At 41.3% G+C, this 22869-nt stretch overlaps 1 protein-coding gene across 1 annotated transcript in view; it reads left to right on the plus strand.

Moving 5' to 3' along the window:
- Positions 1 to 22869, plus strand: part of LOC126457964 (origin recognition complex subunit 4) — a 97514-nt gene that overhangs the window by 30734 nt on the left and 43911 nt on the right. Inside the window, exon 6 of the mRNA XM_050094722.1 lies at positions 5443 to 5577. Within this exon, the coding sequence (XP_049950679.1) occupies positions 5443 to 5577 (135 nt within the window). The remainder of the gene's footprint in view (positions 1 to 5442; positions 5578 to 22869) is intronic.

Consider the following 22869-nt stretch of genomic DNA (forward strand, 5'->3'; position numbering starts at 1 on the left):
CAGTTGCTCCTGCGCCACCTACCTCAGTAGCAACACCTCATCCCCCCATCCCACCACCCCACCCATCGGGGAAGTCTGTCCCCACTTCTAAGCCAGAGAAGCATCCAACTTCTTCGGCTCCTCTTGCTCGCAAGGGGTCCCTTGGGTCCCTCCCTTCCCAGGTTTCCACAAGTGGGAAGGATGATGCCCGGCAGTGGCATAAGTGCCCACAAGCAGCTGGTTGTAGGGCTTCGCTGTCCTCCTCCGTCACGGAGACTGAGTCGGTGAAGCCCTCCCAGCCAGTGAAACCCAAGGAGCAGCAAGAAAAGTCCAAGAAGAACACCTCTAAGACGAAGGAACTTGCAGTGGCACCCACCCCATCGCAACCTACAAGCTCTGTGTCTGAGGGCGAGGTAGAGATTCTGGCGTCCGCTGAGGAACTAGATTTTGCCGGTATCTCGGACACAATGGATGTTACTTGCACAGGTACTCAATCGGTAGCAGCAGGTGACCCAGCAGTGTAATCTGCCTCCTCGGTCCCTTCACGCCTTTCTCGGTCATGGACAATGTCATCCTCCAGTGGAACTGCAGCGGTTTTTTCCACCATCTTGCTGAGCTCCGACAACTTCTCAGCCTTCACCCTTTCCTCTGCATTGCTCTTCAGGAAACTTGGTTTCCCGCGATGTGAGCCCCCGCCCTCCGTGGCTATCAGGGTTATTATAGGAATCGGGCAGCTTATGAGAAGGTATCTGGTGGCGTCTGCATCTATGTCCTTCACTCCCTTTACAGCGAGTCTGTCCCTCTACAAACACCTTTAGAGGCTGAATGAGATTTTCACTCTGCAGCGGAGTGTGCGCTGATGTGAAACTTCCTGGCAGATTAAAACTGTGTGCAGGACCGAGACTCAAACTTGGGACCTTTGCCTTTCGCGGGCAAGTGCTCTACCAACTGAACTACCCAAGCACGACTCACGCCCCGTCCTCACAGCTGTACTTCTGCCAGTATCTCGTCTCCTACCTAAGTTTGGAAGGTAGGAGATGAGATACTGGCAGAAGTAAAGCTGTGAGGATGGGGCGTGAGTCGTGCTCGGGTAGCTCAGTTGGTAGAGCACTTGCCCGCGAAAGGCAAAGGTCCCGAGTTCAAGTCTTGGTCCTGCACACAGTTTTAATCTGCCAGGAAGTTTCACCTTTAGAGGCTGTTGCTGTTCGGGTGTGGACGCCTCAGGCTGTTACTGTCTGCAGTCTCTATCTTCCACCGGATGGTGATGTCCCACAGCATGTCCTGGCTGCGCTGATAGCCCAATTGCCGCCTCCTTTTCTGTTACTGGGCAACTTCTATGCCCATAACCCTCTATGGGGTGGACCAGTGGCAACAGGCCGAGGCAGCATCGTTGAGCAAGTATTGGCACAGCTCGACCTTTCTCTTTTAAATAATGGTGCCTTCACACATTTCAGTGTGGCACATGCCACATACTCAGCCATCAACCTTTCGATCTGCAGCCCTAGCCTATTACCATCTGTCCAGTGGAGTGTGCATGACGACTTGTGCAGTAGTGACCACTTCCCGATCTTTCTGTCACTGCCACAGTGTCACTCTTCTGGGCGCCCCTGGAGATGGACTATGAATAAGGCTGACTGGGACTTGTTCACCTCCATTGCCACTATTGAGCCCCTTTCCAATGATGCCATTGATGCGGTAGTTCACTCGGTCACCACCGGCATTGTTACTGCTGCAGAATCTGCCATTACCTGTTTTTCTGGGTCCCCTCAGCGGAGAACTGTGCCTCGGTGGTCGCTTGAGATCGCTGAGGCGATTAAAGATCGCAGGCGGGCACTCCAGCATCACAAGCGGCATCCCTCATTGGAACACCTCATCGCCTTTAAACGGCTCCGTGCACGAGCCTGCCACCTCATTCGCCAAAGCAAGCTGGAGTGCTGGGAAAGGTATGTCTCCATCTTTGGCCTCCGTACCTCTCCATTGCAGGTTTGGGCCAAGATTCGGCGACTCTATGGCTATCAGACCCCAGTCAGCGTACCTGCGCTTTCACTGAATGGAGCAGTCTGTACTGACTCTGACACAATTGCAAACCACTTAGCGGAGCATTTTGCTCAGAGTTCTGCTTCTGCGAATTACCCACTGGCCTTCATCTCCCTGAAAGAGCGATTGGAACGTCGGGGCCTTTCATTCCACACACGCCACCCTGAATCGTACAATGCTTCATTCATTGAGTGGGAATTCCAAAGTGCCCCAGCCGGTTGCCCTGATACGGCTCCCGGGCCAGATCACATCTACTGTCAGGTGCTCAAACACTTTCGGTGGACTGCCAGTGACACCTCCTAGACCTTTTCAACCGTATCTGGGTTGAGAGTGAGTTCCCGTCGCAATGGCGGGAAAGCGTCGTAATTCCCATGTTGAAACCTGGCAAGAACCCACTGGAAGTGGACAGCTACCGCCCCATTAGCCTCACCAACATTCTTTGCAAGTTGCTTGAACGCATGGTGAGCCGGAGGTTGAGTTGGCTACTTGAGTCTCGGGGCCTTCTGGCTCCGTCTCAGGGTGGGTTCCATAAGGGCCGCTCCCTTGCAGTTCCGGCGCCAATTACTGGCCACTTATGCTACACACGTTTGTAGCTTGCCCGGGCATCCCAATTATTGTCTCCTGTTCCCTCAGTCAGTCGTCCATATTCGGATCGGCGGCCCCAGTCAGGGTGTATGATCGCGGTTCGTGTCAGAGCTCTTCTCTCTGGGCTTGAGGTTTTCCGTCTTCCATCTCTTTTCTGGGCCCCTCTGCGTATACCCCTGTGGTGTGTGCCCTGCCCAAGCCTTCGGCTCGATTTGGCACAGGGCCCGAAGAACTCATTCCCACCTGAGGCCCTCCACCGCCGCTGTCTTTCAATCCTTGCCACGTTTCAAGGCTCTGACGTTGTCTATACTGACGGTTCGATGGTTGCTGGTCATGTCGGTTATGCTCTTACTCTAGGGGATCTATGAACAACACTCATAGCCGGCTGGCTGCAGTGTTTTCACTGCCGAGCTGGTCGCCATCTCTCGTGCCCTAGAGTATATCTGCTCCTGCTCAGGTGAGTCCTTTATCTGTAGGGACTCCCTGAGCGGTTTACGAGCTATCGGCCAATGTTTCCCTAGCTCTCCTCTGGTGATGGCTATCTAGGAGTCCCTCCATACTCTTGCCCTTTGCGGCTGCTCTGTAATCTTTGTGTGGACACCGGGTCATGTAGGCATCCCGGGAAATGAACGTGTTGACATGCTGGCCAAACAGGCTTTGGTGCACCAGCCTTGGAGACTGGCCTTTCGGAGAGTGACCTCAGGTCAGTTTTGCGGCAGAAGGTACTTCACACCTGGGTTGAAGAATTGCGCACCCTTCCTTCAGCCAACAAACTTCGGGCCATCAAGGAGGCTACCGGTGCGTGGCGCTCCTCCTTGTGGGTCTCTCGCAAGGACTCTGTTGTCCTCTGCTGGCTGCGCATTGCCCACACCTGGATAACGCACAGCTATTTATTGCGCCGCGAGGCCCCACATCTATGTCGCTGCGGGTCATCTTTGACTGTGGTCCACATCTTGTTGGACTGCCTGCTTTTAACTCCGCTCAGGAAGACTTTTGCGCTGCCTGATTTGCTCCCTGCACTTTTATCAGATGACGTTGCAATGGCTGATTTAGTTTTGAGTTTTATTTGTGCAGGGGGTTTTTATTGCTTGATCTAAGTGTTTGTCCTTCTTTTGTGTTGTGTCTGGCCTTTGGCCTACTATTTTACACTGGGGTTTTTAGTGCCTTTCTTGGTGGTTGGCTTTACCACTGTCACTCTCGGTGTGATTTTCATTCCTTTTATCTGGTCTCTGTCTGTGTCTTTCTTGTCCTGTGTCGTTTCTGGTCATCTCCATTGTTTACTTTTATTCCTTGTGGGGGTTTCAAGTTCATGGAAAAAGGGACCAATGGCCCTAGTAGTCTGGTCCCTTCAATCCCACAAACCAACCAACCTATTTATGTGGGTGTGGGTTGTTTCCGTGTGTGTGTGTGTGTGTGTGTGTGTGTGTGTGTGTGTGTGTGTGTGTTTTCTACTGTTGAAGAAGTCCAAAAGCTGAAATATTTCTAGCATCCTTTTTCATATTACCTGTCTGTGACTTGACACGTCCTCTGTAACTCTGGTAATCCAGTGAGGAGAGTGGGACAGCAGCCAGACATGAAGTACTTGAATAATGACAATTAAAACCAACAGTTGTATTGGAATCCAACGTTGTTTATTCAATACATGCTACCAGTCTCGATGCCAAAAAGCGTCGTCCTCAGGCCTCAAGCATAACCTGTCATCAGTGTATAAACTGCAATGACAAAAACCATAGGCGTCTTTAAATGGAAACAATTCTTAAGCATGTATGCCAACATGAACTACCAACAAAGTCATGTGCAGTGGGGCCAAAATCAACTGAATTCAGTATCTTGTGTGCTGGGCTTGTTACTTCTATGAAGATACATAATCCAGTTAATTTTGGCCCGCTGGTTGCACATGCAGGCATACATTCTTAATAACTGTTTCCATTTGAAGTTTCCATTGGTCTTTGTCATTGCAGTTTGTACGTTGATTGTAAGTTACCCTTGGGGTCTGAAGATGATGCTTTTTGGCATCGAAACTGATGGCATGTTTTGAATAAACGATGTTAGAATGCAATGCAGCTGTTGGTTTTAATTATTTTTCAAATCCTTCTCTGTGTGGTGAATATAATCTATCCTTTCCATATTTTTGTTATTCCATCCTGGATTTTTTCATTGTTGTTTTTGCCTAAGATAACTTAAGATATTTTTGGTTGGTTTTATTGAAATTTGGCTCTTAATAAAAGATATCCAAGACAATGATTAAATTAAAATTTCATTGACCTGTTGGTAGTACAATAACTAAGAAAATTTATTTATAATGATGCAATTGACATTGCTTTCCATCTGACATTTGCAGTGTTAAGAGTTTACGAGGAGGCGTCGACTCTTTTTACCTTGAAGTGTACGCTGGTAACATCAGTGTGACTAATCATGAGAAGTTAAATTAGCAGCTTATTCTGGATACCTAATGGTGTAAAAATCTTGATATCCTAGAGGTGAAGGAAATATGAATATTTTCAGTTTGTTCACATTGTTCTCTTTACTTGTTGGAAATGAGAAGGGGCTGATGCAATTTGTATTTTCTTATGTATAGATTTCATTTGCTCACTGTGTGCTCCAAACTAGACTTACATTGGTTGTTACTAACTTGTGAAGATGCACTGTCATCAGCTTGATACAGCATGTGGGTGGCCTCATTATAACTTTACCTTTTTTTCTGTATTGTATCCTAGAATAATACAAGAAAATCTTTTATTCGTCCTAGGAAATTAGTAACATTGTTGTTGCCACCATATTAATAGTAATATATGTGTACCCTGTTCTAATCAGCATAAAATTGATTACTGTCATATACAGTTCCAGGTTATCTCCAGATTATCAGTTGAAAAGCCAATGCTTCAAGTATCAGATTTTGTGGAGATTTACGAAAAAAACATGGAAGATTCAAAGATGAACATGCTGAATGGGTTATCTGTCTTGGAACTATGTCTGGTAAGCTAAACAATTTTCTTTTTTACTTAAATACAGTTTTAAAACCATTATGATTTAATTCTGCAGTAATGTTTGGTTTTTAATATATAGTTGCAGGATTGTGGCAATATTCTGTACTCTTCTTGCTCTGATTTTCAACTCAATACTCTACCTCACTGCTTTCACATTGCCCCCCCCCCCCCCCCCTTTCTTCCCTCCTGATGAAATTAATTTCTTTTACAAGTTTAGAGTTCGTAATTCAACATTACTAATTATTGCCATTTTGTGTTCAAATTAGAACTACTACTGTTTTTCGGTATCAATGGTTGTTAGGGAGTGATACTGCATCCATTTTAGCAGCTTCAGCAATCATCAGATCAGTGTGCATATGTAATGGCGTGTTGGAAAGAGACATTCAGTTATGTGTTCATGTGTATTGTGTGACTAATAAACAAGCATGATGACTATTAGCAATAAATGGTCACAGAATTTTTTACATGCTGTACAGATTCACTATTACTGCAGGTAGTTGCATATAAAGCCAACATATCATTGAAAATGGATTGCACAAAGGTTTTCTCTAAGTATTGGTCTGTAACTATGTTATGTTGGTCTGTAATGTGTGTGCATGTGCAAACAAACAAATATTGTAACACTAAATTTCTCTCAATACCTGTATACTTCATGAAGTATGAGCTGGCTGTATGGTCTACGCTAAATACCAATAATCTCAAATTTGTTTGAGACTTAAAATGGAACTGGTAATGTAAATACATGATAGTATTATCTCAGTAAAGCTAGCACTTCATAAAGAATCCTACTTAAATATCATATCTGCCTATGCACCACAACTGCCAAAGAACAGATAAACATTTGCAAATGATGCCAAAAGCGGAGCAAAGACTATTATTTGGAGACCTAAGTGATCTTGTGGGGAAAATACAAGCATGAATATAATGGTTTTCATTTTATTTGTAGAGGTCCATCTTGATCACATAAATTCTACATTACCAGTTTTGGCCACTGCCATTTTCAGGTCAGTTCAAAATTGAAAAACAGGGTCATTCCATGCCAAGTGGTCTAGAAGCTCCCACATGACCCTCATGGATTTTGATGAAATTTTGTATGAACATTCACACATGTTCTCAATGAACACTGGTAAAGTTTCAGTTACAGAAATTCAATACTTTCGGAGATACATTCACTCGTTTAAGACCATAGCACAGCTTTCTATAGAGCGTCCTTGAATTTTCAGCAACTTTGAGATGAGATATCTCTGTAAGTATTTGCATGAAAGAAACAAAACTTGGCCATCTTATACAACTTCTTAAGCTCTTTAAAGTAAAATATTAAGAAAAGGATTTCTGAGCAATTTTCATATAGATAATTTGAAGCAAAGTTGGGCAAAAAAATAGCTGTTAAAAAAAAAAAGTGAACTTTAGTTTTTTATATCTCCAAAAGTAATTGTGGGATGTACATGAAACTTTGCACACCATAACTCACCAACACAAGGTCTTAGAATATAAAATTTCATTCTCCTATTGCTTTCCATTATTTCAAAAATCTAGGGTAAATTTGACGATTTTTCAAAAAGTGCTAAAATGGGTATTTTTAGTCAAATTTTTCAAAAACGTGTTTTCTCCAAACTCTTCTGAACTATGGTCATTAGAAAGAGCATATTCTAAACTATCTAGAAAAGTGGATTTGGTTTTGCAATGCAAGCATATAAGGCCCTAAAAAGTAGCATCATCAAAGAGGCGCACTGGAAGTTTGAACACATTTTTCTGGCACTCAAATTATACCTGAAGTCTTTTATTTTGCTTATACATGTTTATTAATGTCTGCCCAGCTTAAGTTCGAATAGCAAAAGAATAAAAATAGAAACAATAACAATGTTATTTCTTAATTGTCACCTCACCCCCCCCCCCCCCCCCCTCTCTCTCTCTCTCTCTCTCTCTCTCTCTCTCTCTCTCTCTCTCTCTCTCTCTCTCTCTCACACACACACACACACACACACACACACACACACACACACACACACACACACACACTATTATTATTATTAAGAATGAATGTAAATCATAAAATTTATTTGCATAATCATCTAATTATTAGTTGCGTGTTTAATGAACAACACCAGTTTACTGATGGAAAAGAAGTGTATAAATGAGTTGCTATGGTCCATGGTGGCTTAACCACTGCTAGTTTCATTTCACCTGAGAAAACTAGCATTCCCATTGCCATAGGGCCCACGCCCAATAGCTTAGCAACAACAGCCACGGGTGGGTTTCTTTACCACAGGATCCCAAGCCTGATAAGGGTTTCTTTACACAGGTTCCCAAGCCTGATAGTAAAATTATTTAAGTGCTCTGTGTAAAATTAGAAGGCACTCTTGGGTTCCTTAGATTGTTTCCTCAAACCTATTTCAATTTTTGATGTGATAGACAATAAGCTACTATTTAATTCTTCTTTTGGTGTAAAGTCCTCATCAGACTGTGGTGATGAGGCTGGTAAAGCTTCGTCCAAGTGTTTATTTAAGGTAGTCCTGCAAGCCGGACAAATTTTCTGACCTGGCTTTATGTTATCAGCAAGCTGCTTCTTCAACATATCAGAAGCCTTATTAGCTCTTTCAGTATCAAGATTGCGAATTCCTGCCTTACCATTATGATTCACCTTCCCAAAGGGATTGAAGCATTTTTTTTGTAACCTCTCATATTGTGTCAATAACAGGGCTTCGTGGTGTAGGCAAACTTGAGAGGTATTGTCCAGCTTTGCTTCAGAATGTCGGACCAACAACTCTTTTTCCTCATCACTAAAATCCGCAAACCATTTAAAGCAGCTTTTTTGGCAAAGAAAAGGACATGACACTTTGTTCCACTATCTCCTTGCCCAATTGAGCAGGAATGTATCCTGTTCCCTTCTGCATCCATCTTTAATCAGTAACTATTAATGTATTTGGCCTCTAAGTGCAAATTATAATCTGCTTAAATTTCAGACAAATTGCTACTGAATGAAATTATACACAATGTATAATACCAATGAAAAAATCTAATAAGAGATATATGCTATAAAAGACACAATCAAAACAATTTTTAGTAAATGAGATTACAAACTTTGATGGTCTTACGAATCACTGAACAATCCACACTCAGTCAAGAGAACCCACTCACTATGCTGCAAACACACCACTGAAATACTGATTGTTCAAACAAGGCTCACAATAATGAAACAATCTGATTGTTAAAGTAATTGTTGCCATTATATTTTCTATAAACAGTGAATCTTGTGAATTTTCTCTGTGAAACTAGTGGTTACGTATTTACCAAGGTAGCAGGCTACATTTAAGTGTGATTAAATACAAAATTAAAACTCTTAGGTGTTTAACCAACAAATTTCACACGTTTCCCTAATAACTTTAAGACAAAAATTCACAGGTTACAACACCTACGTATTAAAATCTGTGCAATATTGATTGGAAAATTTAAATCACTTGATGCCTGATTCAAGCAAACTGATTCTTTTTTGGAAAAATGTTTTATACAATTGAATCCAAAAATTAGGTCTTCATTTTCGACTTGTAAATATTTACAATTTTGAGAAGTACAAAAAATATGAAGCTATTATTCATTGAATTCTTTATCATCTCTCTCTCTCTCTCTCTCTCTCTCTCTCTCTCTCTCTCTCTCTGTCTCTCTCTCGCTCTTTTACAAATGAGAAGAGTTTTATGCAGATGAACACTTACGATAAAAGCAGAAGGGCTACTTCTCATAGTTTTGAAGTTTTTCTGACAGTCTCAATGCCTGTTTACTAGATCTTTTTATTTCAATTATTCAAGGCACTAATAAACATTTATTAGGCATAATAAAAGGTTTCAGGTATAATTTGAGTGCCAGAAAAATGTGTTCAAACTTCCAGTGCGCCTCTTTAATGATGCTACTTTTTAGGGCCTTATATGCTTGCATTGCAAAACCAAATCCACTTTTCTAGATAGTTTAGAATATGCTCTTTCTAATGACCATAGTTTAGAAGAGTTTGGAGAAAACACTTTTTTGAAAAATTTGACTAAAAATACCCATTTTTAGCACTTTTTGAAAAATCGTCAGCTTCATCCTAGATTTGTGAAATAATGGAAAGCAATAGGAGAATGGAATTTTATATTCTAAGACCTTATGTTGGTGAGTTATGGTGTGCAAAGTTTCATGTACATCCCACTATTACTTTTGGAGATTAAAAAACTAAAGTTCGCATTTTTTTTAAACAGCTATTTTTTCGCCCAACTTTGCTTCAAATTAATTATACGAAAATTGCTCAGAAATCCTTTTCTTAATATTTTACTTTAAAGAGCTCTAAAAGTTGTATAAGATGGCCAAGTTTTGTTTCTTTCATGCAAATACTTACAGAGATATCTCATCTCAAAGTTGCTGAAAATTCAAGGATGCACTATTGGAAGCTGTGCTGTGGTTTGAAACAAGTGACTATATCTCTGCAAGTATTGAATTTCTGAAACTGAAGCTTTACCAGTGTTCATTGAGAACATGTGTGAATGTTCATACAAAATTTCATCAAAATCCATTATGGTCATGTGGGAACATTTCTCGATATTAGACCACTTGGCACGGAATGGCCCAACAGGGATGTAACCAAGTAAGTGAAATTAGCTGAGGCAAAATCTACAACAGGCTGAGGGATGACAAGAAAAACAAAAATATTAACATGATTAACAGCCATCATATCATAAAATATTCGTCTGTGGATATCAACATCAGAATCTATATATCTACGTACATAGTAAGTGCTGGTGGTGGCCTGGATGCTTCAGTATTATACAAATAACTGAGGCCAGTAGAGGGCACTAATATTCGGGAACAAGGGTAACCAGTATCATTAAATGAAACAACAAGTTTACTGTTACCAGTTCTGGCGGTTTCCAATGATTAAGGGTGGCAGTGTGGTACTGGCATGCAAGACTCGCACTCCTTCCTTGGCTGTCGAACTTACTTGGAGTTGCTTTGCCGATCTTCTTTCAGGATAGCCAGCTGCGATATTCTGCCCAGCTTCTTCTCCGAACAATAGATGTTACTCTGTAGGAATTCTCTATACTTTTAAATAACTTTGTACACTCGAGAATACTTTGAACTCAATCTCACTGTATTTTCATAACACATAACAGTTTTCATACACTGAAACATTTCCTGTAAGCTTGGCACCTTCCAGTCTGACAGAAGCTATTTTAATCATCTTTCTACAAATACAGTCTGTGAATCTCTCCAAGTTTAACAAGACAACTGCCCATACCTTACGACAGTAAGTGAGAGAATGAATGAGTCAAAGTCCCTTCTTTTCTTTCAACAACCTTCAAATGTTCGCACAATAATGTTTTACGTCATGCAGAGTACGATGCGTTTATTCCATGAGCGGGACAGCGGGACGTGTAAATCCTTAGACGGACTCGGCGACTACCTGCTTGCGCCGATCATCCGTCTGATACACGTCTGTTGTGCACACACACAATTGTAGGGCAGTAGATGTAGTTCTACTTTACCACACTTATCTCTAAAATGTGTGTTCAAGGCGTTGGAAGTACAATTGTCTCTAGAATTTACCCCAAAATTCTCGAGGCACTACATATCCTCCCCCCCACCCCCCTCCCCTTTAGCTTGAACACACGATATTTTATACATGTTTGTTATGTACAACAGTATCGTATTTATATAACATTATTTTATGATTCCAACAGTTTTCCTTTTACCAATTGTGTACGTAATACATAACGCTCTTTCTTTTTCCATTTTAATACCATTATTACCATGGACGTTTAGGTCAATTTAAATTTTATAAGGGCATGGATCTTTCTGTTCCCTTTCCAATCATAAATTCCGAGTGTGCATTACCTAGCGTATGCTGTTATTTCCTCTTACTTCGCACACTACTTTCTGTAAGTATGGATTTATTCAGTATTTATTACAATCTGGAGGAACTCGTGGTCAATAAAGGTGTTCTTTTCAACACATGTAACTTCACACAAATATAACAATGCGAATGGAAACGAAAATTCAAACCTACCAGAATAATATCTACAAAATGTGTGACTTTTATGACGATACTGCCCTTTTCCTTTAAGCACAGTACCTATACCTTACCCAATGGTGGATACTATGAATGCACTACATCCTTCCGTTTTGGTAGATACGCCCCTTTAAACAAATTCCTAATGCACTATGGTACAGGTCAATCCCCTTCTTGGTGCCCCTGCCTGCACAGTATAGGTCAGCCTTCCTTGGGTCTGCATACATGCCCTTTTCCATCCAATCAATTCTGGGTGCGCCCTCTGTATCCTTCCTGTGTAGGCTTCATAGTCCATTGCCCTAGTATACATATTTATGTATGCTATGATTCAAAGCTACCTGGAAAAATTAATATCCTACTTTACCCCTCACACTTGCTTCACAATACTTCCTTTAACCCTTTTGATTCCTCCATTTCTCTTCCAGTCCTATGCTCCCAATAGACACCACACTTGGAAATATTATATACACAATCTTCCTACTTATACTCTGTTTGTCCCATTAGCCTACCATTCATCAGAATAATTGGTAGACTGACATCAATTCTGTCCACTGTAATATGTACTCCTTATCCAACGTACACCTACTACGATGTAATACTGTCATCATAACCATGAATGCTCTATTCTTACCTATATAAATAACCCTGTACATGACCATGAATACTCTTCTGTACATACCTTTACGTGATGTGGAACCGTTAACTCAGATAACCATAAGCGCATACCTATCACTAGGCGCATGATTTTCCCCCTCCAACACCTGACGGTTCTCACATTACCTTAAACTGTACTCTTTCTGTTTGTGTCTTTGTGTTTCACTGTGTGTATGTGTATGGGTAGTCACGTAGCCTGATTCTTCAGCCAGCTTATGTAAAATGAGTTGAAGGTTATAAAAAACCACAGAAATTGAGAAGGACTTCAGCGATAGAAGTGTTTGCATGTGGACAGAGGGAAAGATAGACTGGTACTCAAAAGAGAAATAAAAAAGGAAAAAGTAGAAATGGTTGCTAAGATCGAAGAAGAGAAAGAAGATAGCCCCAAAGACAGGAAACCCTTCCCACTCCCCTTCCCCAAGATCCCCACTTTGCCATTACTTGGGTGAGAAGCCAGAGGAGGGATGATGTTAAACATCTCCTGCAGAACGGACATTCTGACCTTCAGCTGTGAAGTCCCTGAAGAAAGATCTCAGCAACTCCTCTGGAATGGCAAATGGTGAAGAATCAGTCACACTTGTCTGCGAGGGTCATTTGAAAGGTGTGGGTAGCCAGCCGTGGTGGTCAAGTGGTTCTAGGTGCTACAGTCTGGAGCCGCGCGACCGCTACGGTCGCAGGTTTGAACCCTGCCTCGGGCATGGATGTGTGTGCTGTCCTTAGGCTAGTTAGGTTTAAGTAGTTCTAAGTTCTAGGGGACTGATGACCTCAGAAGTTAAGTCCCATAGTGCTCAGAGCCATTTGAACCATTTTTTTGAAAGGTGTGGCATGTGTGTAGTGTTAACCTTGTGTACCCACACTGCCCATCCCCTTTCAAAACTGATACAACCCCCCCCCCCCCCCCCCCCCCAATTCATGTGATATCTCACAAACAGTATAAATATTCTATAAAAATAGGAAATTGTACACTACAACCAAATAGTTAATCTACAGTTAGTCACTTCACATTATATCTTGTACACACATAAAGTACCCTGTTCACTTTGTCATCTAGGTATCATTCTTCTTAAACAGTGACACGGGTTAGAAGAAGGATTATAGTTGGATATTAGTATTTGACGGATCCCTTCCCATGCTAAAACTTCTTTAAACTCGTTACTAGTAAACTGAGGTCCATTGTCAGAAGGAAATCGTTTTGGTTTGCCTACTTAGAGAAAGTATTGTTGTAGACAATGTATTACAGTTGGTGTGTTTGCTTTTTTAACTGGATTGAATTTAACATACACTCCTGGAAATTGAAATAAGAACACCGTGAATTCATTGTCCCAGGAGGGGGAAACTTTATTGACACATTCCTGGGGTCAGATACATCACATGATCACACTGACAGAACCACGGGCACATAGACACAGGCAACAGAGCATGCACAATGTCGGCACTAGTACAGTGTATATCCACCTTTCGCAGCAATGCAGGCTGCTATTCTCCCATGGAGACGATCGTAGAGATGCTGGATGTAGTCCTGTGGAACGGCTTGCCATGCCATTTCCACCTGGTGCCTCAGTTGGACCAGCGTTTGTGCTGGACGTGCAGACCGCGTGAGACGACGCTTCATCCAGTCCCAAACATGCTCAATGGGGGACAGATCCGGAGATCTTGCTGGCCAGGGTAGTTGACTTACACCTTCTAGAGCACGTTGGGTGGCACGGGATACATGTGGACGTGCATTATCCTGTTGGAACAGCAGGTTCCCTTGCCAGTCTAGGAATGGTAGAACGATGGGTTCGATGACGGTTTGGATGTACCGTGCACTATTCAGTGTCCCCTCGACGATCACCAGTGGTGTACGGCCAGTGTAGGAGATCGCTCCCCACACCATGATGCCGGGTGTTGGCCCTGTGTGCCTCGGTCGTATGCAGTCCTGATTGTGGCGCTCACCTGCACGGCGCCAAACACGCATACGACCATCATTGGCACCAAGGCAGAAGCGACTCTCATCGCTGAAGACGACACGTCTCCATTCGTCCCTCCATTCACGCCTGTCGCGACACCACTGGAGGCGGGCTGCACGATGTTGGGGCGTGAGCGGAAGACGGCCTAACGGTGTGCGGGACCGTAGCCCAGCTTCATGGAGACGGTTGCGAATGGTCCTCGCCGATACCCCAGGAGCAACAGTGTCCCTAATTTGCTGGGAAGTGGCGGTGCGGTCCCCTACGGCACTGCGTAGGATCCTACGGTCTTGGCGTGCATCCGTGCGTCGCTGCGGTCCGGTCCCAGGTCGACGGGCACGTGCACCTTCCGCCGACCACTGGCGACAACATCGATGTACTGTGGAGACCTCACGCCCCACGTGTTGAGCAATTCGGCGGTACGTCCACCCGGCCTCCCGCATGCCCACTATACGCCCTCGCTCAAAGTCCGTCAACTGCACATACGGTTCACGTCCACGCTGTCGCGGCATGCTACCAGTGTTAAAGACTGCGATGGAGCTCCGTATGCCACGGCAAACTGGCTGACACTGACGGCGGCGGTGCACAAATGCTGCGCAGCTAGCGCCATTCGACGGCCAACACCGCGGTTCCTGGTGTGTCCGCTGTGCCGTGCGTGTGATCATTGCTTGTACAGCCCTCTCGCAGTGTCCGGAGCAAGTATGGTGGGTCTGACACACCGGTGTCAATGTGTTCTTTTTTCCATTTCCAGGAGTGTACTTTGACCAACATTCTATGAGGACAAAAATGTAGACCACTCCTCCTCTTCCTTTTGGAATTGGTCCAAAGAAATCTGCAGTGGTTAGATCATGTAATGCTTTAGGAATAATTGGATACATCTTATATTTAACGTGAGAGTTATCCTCTTTTACTTTCTGACAAATCTCACAAGTCTTAATGACTAAATGCCACTTTATGTCCTAGCTTTTTAAAGTAATAGAACTTATTCATATGTGCAGTGCATTTCTTTATACCAAAATGTCCATAACTCTTATGAATTTACCACACTAACTTGTCTTCAATTAGACTTGATATACATAAAGGCCAATGTCGCGTTGTCTTACTGTCTCTTCAGAACAGATTATATCGCACAATCTTCCACCTTCCCTCTTGACTAGGTGGTAGCGATTTCCTGACACACATAGTAAAGATATCTGTAAAATAAGGTTCATGTTGGATGTTCAATGTAATTTTCTAAGCTAGCTCTTGCATTTTGTTGCTTGAATATTCTAATGTTAGAAAATTAATCGCAAAGATTACGCCAGGTGCTTCTGAATGCTTCAGTTCTTTCATGCCTACTGGTAGCCGAGACAAAACATCGGGTACAATGTTCTCCGAACCCTTTACATAATGGATCTTAATGTCATACTCTTGGAGAAACAACATCCACCGCATCAATCTACTATGTAGTAAGCAGCTATTCATTAGAAATGACAGAGCTTGGTGATCTGTATAGACATATATTTCGGACCCTCATATCAGTGTTTGGAATTTTTGTATACTCCATACTATGGCTAATAATTCCTTTTCTGTTGATGTATAATTTAATTAATGGTTGTGGAGACTCCGGTTGGCAAAAGATATTGATGGAACAGCTCTGCTGCTATACCATAATCTGATGCATCGGTCGAAATCTTAAATGGTTCGCCCATTGCCGGATGGTTCAGTATCAGTGATTCTGATAGAGCTAGCTCGCTTTGCCTTTTCAAATGCTTCCTGTGCCTCTTGGTCCCAATGCCATGGTACTCCCTTTTCGTAATAAATGCAAAAGTCGAGGGTCGTTCAACTTTACTTCGTACATAACGTCTTATAATACCCTGCCATTCCAAGAAATCCCTTCAATTGTCTTATATTTCTAGGTGATGGACACTGCTTAATAGTTTTTATACATTCTGGATCAGGCTTAATTCGTTGTACACCTACTATATGTCCCAAAAATTTTCGTTCTTGCCTTGCAAAGTGTGACTTAGACAGTTTTACGTAATACCTTTTTCTTTGAATTTTTTCAGTGTTTTCTTCAAGGTTAGGCAACACTCATTCCAGGTGGGTGATATTATCAATATATCATCTACATATATAATTAAATCCTTTAGTAACTCTTTACCTATCGGTTCGTCCAGCGTACGTATAAACACTGATACCAAGATACTTAACCCAAATGGTAACACATTAAAATGATACGATTTTCCATCAAAAAGGAATGCTGTATATTTTCTTGAATCTGGATGCACGTGCCCAGTATGAGCCGCACACCGCCTGTAGCATTTTTCACAACTACCAAGGGATTATTTATAATGCTTGTACCGTGTTCTATTATTTTATTATCTACCATTTTATATATTTCCTCCTTAACCGCCTCTTTTAAACTCACCGGTATCGGGTACGGTTAACAGAAAAATGGTGTATCATCTTTGATCTTAAATTTACAAACATAATCACTAATACGACCTGGACTATCTGAAAATACCATCTCGTATTCGAATAGATTTTCAGCTAAATCTGCTTTCTGGTCATTGGTTAATATTGGAGATTCATTTACTTTATTCTATATCTCAGCTTGTTGTGATGCATGGCTTATGTTTTCCATCTCTGGTGACATTTGAGCTGTTGCAGGTAATCGTAAACTCTGGTGTTCAGTTGTTTGTTTATCAACATAACTGTCTACTAGAAATTTAATACAGTATTTGTCTATCCCGAGTCCGAAATAAAGGCAGCTGTCTTCAAAATTCAGTATAACGTTAAGCTCCGACGGCCAATCTAAGCCAAATAATACCTCTCTATTAATATTTTCTACTACCAGCAGTGTTTGCCGGAACGTAATCTCACCAATGTTACAGTTTACTTGCGTTTTGTGTTTAACAACCTTACTTTTAGTTCCAGTTATACCGAATATATATACTCCTGTTACTGGTAATACAGGTAAGTTATTGTTAGTTCTTAATGTATTAAAAAATCCACTCGAAATAAGTGATACTTCACTACCAGAATCAGTAAATATGTCCACTTCAGAATCTTCTACTTTTCCAACTATAATTGGTTGTGGATTAATTGTAGCTACACTAGGTTCTTCTAGTAGTAACCATTCTTTTGTTGATACTTAATGTGTAAAGGAAACATACTCATTATGAGGTAGGCCTCTTAATGTATTTCTATGACCTTGGCCCCCGCCCCGGTTACCAAACCTTGGTATGACGTTTCCATTTTGAGCCCTATTATTGCCAGGTACAAATTCTTGTGTAGTTACTGGGCCTATATTCGAAGGTGGATGTCCTTTCTGATAATTTCCATTACCCCTGTTCCGCTTACATCGGTGTACTCTAGCCAAATTTGTCTCATGTCTTTTGAAATTACTAGAGCTATTATCATTACTCCTCCTGTAATTTTGATTCTCATTCTGATGCACATTCTAATTTCGGTCTTTATTTATCGCATCAAGTGTGTGTACAAAGAATAATAGCTCTTCTACTGTCTTCCACCGACTACATAATATGTCTTTCCTAGCGTAAGTGGGTAATTGCTTTATCAAAATTTGTACCAACCCTTCTTCTTCCATTGGTTTATCTAAACATTTAGCTCTTGTTAAATGCCAGTCGAAATATTTTCTCATTGTACCCCACGTACTATTGTAATACTTTGGGTCCCATAAATCCGATATTAACTTCTCCTGGGCACTATATGACCAATATTTCTCCTTAAACTTTCTCTGAAAGTCCGCCCAAGACAAGAAATTGTCTATATTCATTGTGTCCCATTCGGAAGCCTCTCCTAAAAGGTAGCCTGCAGCAAACTCTATCTTTTTTTGCATCTTCCCAATTTTTTGGTAAGGCCTGATTAAATCACTTTACGAAATGTGTTGGATGCACATTTCCATCTGGTTTAAATTTGGGCAATAGTTGGTGAGTCCAGAATTTGCTCCCCATTGTAAATCTGTTACTACTTCATTAGTCAACACTACTTTCTGTGAAACTACCCCTTTTTCTACTTTATTCTGGATAAGTAAATGCCTTTCTTAGTATTGTCAAGTTCTGACGCTAAACGTGGTGGAACATTATCTGTGTTTACCCTCTCGGCCACTTTCCGGTCGATTAATTCCTCTACTTGTTCCTCCGGATCACTTATATTTATGGTGTCTGAGGTTGCGAGCTTTCCCTTAAAATTTCTCTCCATCACATCTACACGAGTGTTGACCCCTGCAATTTGTGATTCAACAATAGGGATCAGTTTGTCTTGTCTTTCAGTGGAATCATTTAAAGTATGTAACCTTTGTTTCACTGTGTCAAATGTAATGTTACACACATTTTGAAATGATCCTAATTTTTCATTAAACTCCGACTCTTCTTTAAATCTACTCGTAAATTTTCCAATTTATCATTTAACACCTCAAATTTGGAATTTAAAGCTTCACCCTGTTCTTCTCATTTTTCAAAAGCTTCACCCTGTGCTTCAAGTTTTTCATTTAACGAAGCATTCTGAGCATCTAATTTGGTGTTCAATTGTGTATTTTCTGCATTTAATTGAATACTTTGAGCTTTGATTAAGCTTATTACTTTAGATAAATCTGGCATGTCTTCGTTCACCGTCATGGTTATGGTTGGTCCTGCAGTTTCTGTAGGTTGTCGTTCCTTCTCCATGGGCCCAATTTTTTGCGATCTTGTGATCATAAAAACACCACCTCTGTAAATAATGACCACCCTAGTTCACATTCAAATAGTTATTATCTTGAGCTCACCTGGCATAGGATTGTAGGCTGTGTCGGTGAGGTTTAGGAATTCCGCCGGCAGCGTCACCCGTTGGTCACAGCATCAGCGGGCGCGAAGTCGGCAACTCAAACAGCAACCAGCAACGATGGCATGTTAAGTCGGCGTTGGTTGGTTACTGCATGTTTGAGGATTGTTTTCTCCCCACAACCAAATCATCTTGATCAAATCTTGCAGACCAATTTCTTTCTCTCGTTCTTATGTGTTGCTATGGCAAATCTAAACTTTTTCTTATCTCAATCTTGTTAAAAAAAATTCGTCCTTTTTGTGTCCTGCTCACCTTGGTCGCCACGTTCTGGCAGTTTTGACATGACGATTTACTTTAGCAGTTAATTGATCAATTACGCAACAGCTATTGTACACTTCAAGTGGACAAAGCAACTATACACACTGAGATTCTCTCGATCCTTGAAAATTAATATTGACAGTTAGTAAGTTCCTGTATGTCTACTTAACATTGGAAACAATTTATTACTTTTTCAATAAATGGATTCAGAAATATCTCAAAGTTTAACAAGTCAATTCTCCATAACTGTAGAGAGTAAGAGAAGGGAATGAATGAATGAAAGTCCCTTCTTTTCTTTCAACAACCTTCAAATGTTCACACAATAATGTTTTACGTCACACAGAGTATGACGCGTTTATTCCATGAGCGGGACGTGTAACTTCTTAGGCGGGCTCGGCAACTACCTCTCGCGCCGATCCCTCCATCCAATACACGTCCGTCCTGCACTCACATAATTGTAAGGCAGTAGACATAGTTCTACTTTACCACACTTATCTCTAAAATAAGGTGTGTTCGAGATGGTGGAAATACGAGTGTCTCTTAACATTTACCCCAAAATTCTCGAGGCACTACACAGTCAGTGTTTACTTATCTCCATGACGCATGTCAAAAGTTTAAACCTCCATCTTCAGATGGATTTACATTTGTTAGTATGGTGTGTGCGTGTGCGCCTGTTTCCTGTGTCACATTTTATTTTTAAGGAACTTGTGACACTGTCTAGTGGAGACTATTTCAGAACATGCATTTGGATTTCTTTTGACAAAAAAAACAAACTTATCTAATAGTAAAAATAAAATAAGTAAAGTATTGTACCTCCAGTGGTCACAGGTTCCTTTCACTTTTGTAACACATCACATGTATACTGTCATATTGTGTAAACAAATGTGGTGTGTCGATGCAAGGATCATATAGCAGAAGAGAAACATTATCACAAAGTACCAAGAATATACATCGTAACAACATTGTTACACAATAAATTTTATGGGATTTTGGAGATATTTGTTTTAGGCATTGAATACAATCATTCGAATAAATATTTCAGTTGGTATATTAATCTTATTTAGTCAAGGATCATATAGCAATGATGTTGTGGGGTAACTGCCAATGTCTTCAAAGGAAAAGGCATAAACATATCCTTTGCCACAGACAAGACTGGCCAAAAGTTACTGCACAATATCAGCACATGAACCCACTTCATTACACAGGTGCGTACAGCATTGAATGCTTGGACTGTGAGTGCTTCTACATAGGCTAGACAGGCAGATTATTTGAGAGTAGATTAAAAGAACACATGGTAGCACTGAAAAACAAAAAAATACCACACATCAGCAGTATCCCCCCACCAGCATCAAACAAAACAGCACATTAACAACTTAAGTATCAGCATCCTACACATCCAACCTAAAAGCAAAAAACTAGACATCCTTGAAACACTCCAAAGACAGAAACCTACTATGTATCATAAATATTTAGTTACATTACCATGGCATCCCTCAAATGTACAAGAGATTGACCTAATTTACAAATATATCATCACACAAGGTGTCTATGACCCGGGAGATCTGGGAATAACCCAGGAATTTTTTCATCCGGTAGAAAACCTGGAAAAACCCGGGAATTTTTTGTTGTTTAAGTTTTCAGTTAATTTTTTTGTAATTTTGACTGGTAAGAACCGATACTCCAACTAAAGGATATTACTGTATCCTGCTACTGCAGAATAATACTGCAGCATTAAAACATGAATGAGAGAAAAAAACTAAAATAAAACTTAAATTGCAAAGGAAATGTGCCATATAAAATAACAAAGTGCTCGTACAAGCATCTGCCAACAACAGAATGTGTCAGAGGCTTTTTAGTATCTTCTCCCGCTTCTGGCTACAGAAATGTGGCTGTTGGCTGTGTAAGTAGCAGTAGCAGCAACTAGCCACACGGTACCCGGAAAAATTTTACTGGTGCCCCCAAGCTGTCAGATTCACGCATGCGCAGCAGGCCCAGATCTAGTGAAGGCTGGGGGCAAACCTGTGTATCTGAACCGGGCAGCAATTTCGGGGGGGGGGGGGGGGGGGGGCAAATTCATATTCTTGAGGAAAAAAACTATGTTTCATAAAGCACCTAGCATCCAGCGCACGTCGGTCTGTCGATTATTCATATGATTTTGAAACTCACCCCTGCTGGTTTTTGAACACATTCTAAGTTGATTTATGAATGAATTGTAAGTTGATTTTTGAATGTGTGCTTATTGTACATGATGTCTCTGCCAGGGGAATCCTCGTCACATCTAGAAACAAACTTTCCTGCAGACAAAACGGGATTGGGCTATATGAGCTGAGCGTAATAAAACCGAACCGGAGAATGCCAACTGCTGCTTGTTTATGTGGTTGATTCTGTTTGTGAATGTTAAGCATTGTTATAATTGCTAGCGAAATCCACAGATTCAGACTACCAGAGTGGAATGAAACGACTGACAGGAATAACAGGTAAGAAAGATTATGTATTATCTTCTCGGTGTATCCAAGAAAGTGAAATTTTGACAGAAAATTTTTGCCAGATCGCTACACTAGACGGCCATTTGCAGTCCCCGGCTAGCAGCCACTTAAGTTGCATTCTAGAAGTAGTGTGGGAAATGCATTTTACAAACTCGTAATAACGCCTAACTGGAGAATAATTGCTGGATAACTAAACCGGTGATTGTGGCAGGGTTAGTAAAGTTAGCTGGAGAATGAGTTTTGACAGTGGTAGGAATAGCTACAGAATTAGTGATGACAAGACTGTTTGTTAGAACGAAGAAGGAGAAGAAACGGGGACATCACACAAATTATGGAAGAATATGACGATTCCAAATTTATTCAAAAATTTCGTTCTACTACTTTTCGGTCTCGTGCATGAGAAATTGGAGCGCATGAATGAAATGTGAAACTATTTCCTAACGTAAAGCTTTTTGCTTGTAGTAGGCCAAATAGGTATTTTCAGTATTAGACGACGACATTTCCATTTTTCATGTAGCAAAACGTTTGACGAACTTTGATAAGGTAATAGTTCTTTCGCAGAAAGGGATGAACACCATGTAAAGCTGTAGCAAGATTAGAGAGAAAAATCACTAGGACCTGAGGATTGAATAAATGTGTACTGACTTGCCTGTCTCTTGTCTTTACTGGTTTTGGGTATCCTATATTTAATTTTATGTTACACAAAAGAGCAAGTTATTAGCTAATAGGCAATAGAGAGTCCAGATTTTCTGAAGAGTTCTTGTTCTCCTGGTTACAAATAATCCTATCCAGTATTAATTGTGAGGGATTGGGCAAAATGTCAAACTGGCCGACTGGGAGCAGGATAGGCACTACAGGACATTTTAATTTCCACTGTCCTGAAATAGTTTGATGGCATCCATTACAAAATATACACGTTTGAGTTTGACAGAGCGAAATACAGTGATGAGCGCCATAAGAATGTTGTTCGAAGAGGCGTGGCACTGCACTGCACATTTAAGACCAAGTAACGTGTCTTACATGTCCTTTATATATATTTTATGTGGAGAGCAGTCTGAGTTATAGTGGGGAGGGGAGGG

Source organism: Schistocerca serialis, chromosome 2 (assembly GCF_023864345.2).
Source record: "Schistocerca serialis cubense isolate TAMUIC-IGC-003099 chromosome 2, iqSchSeri2.2, whole genome shotgun sequence".
Taxonomy (NCBI): domain Eukaryota; kingdom Metazoa; phylum Arthropoda; class Insecta; order Orthoptera; family Acrididae; genus Schistocerca; species Schistocerca serialis.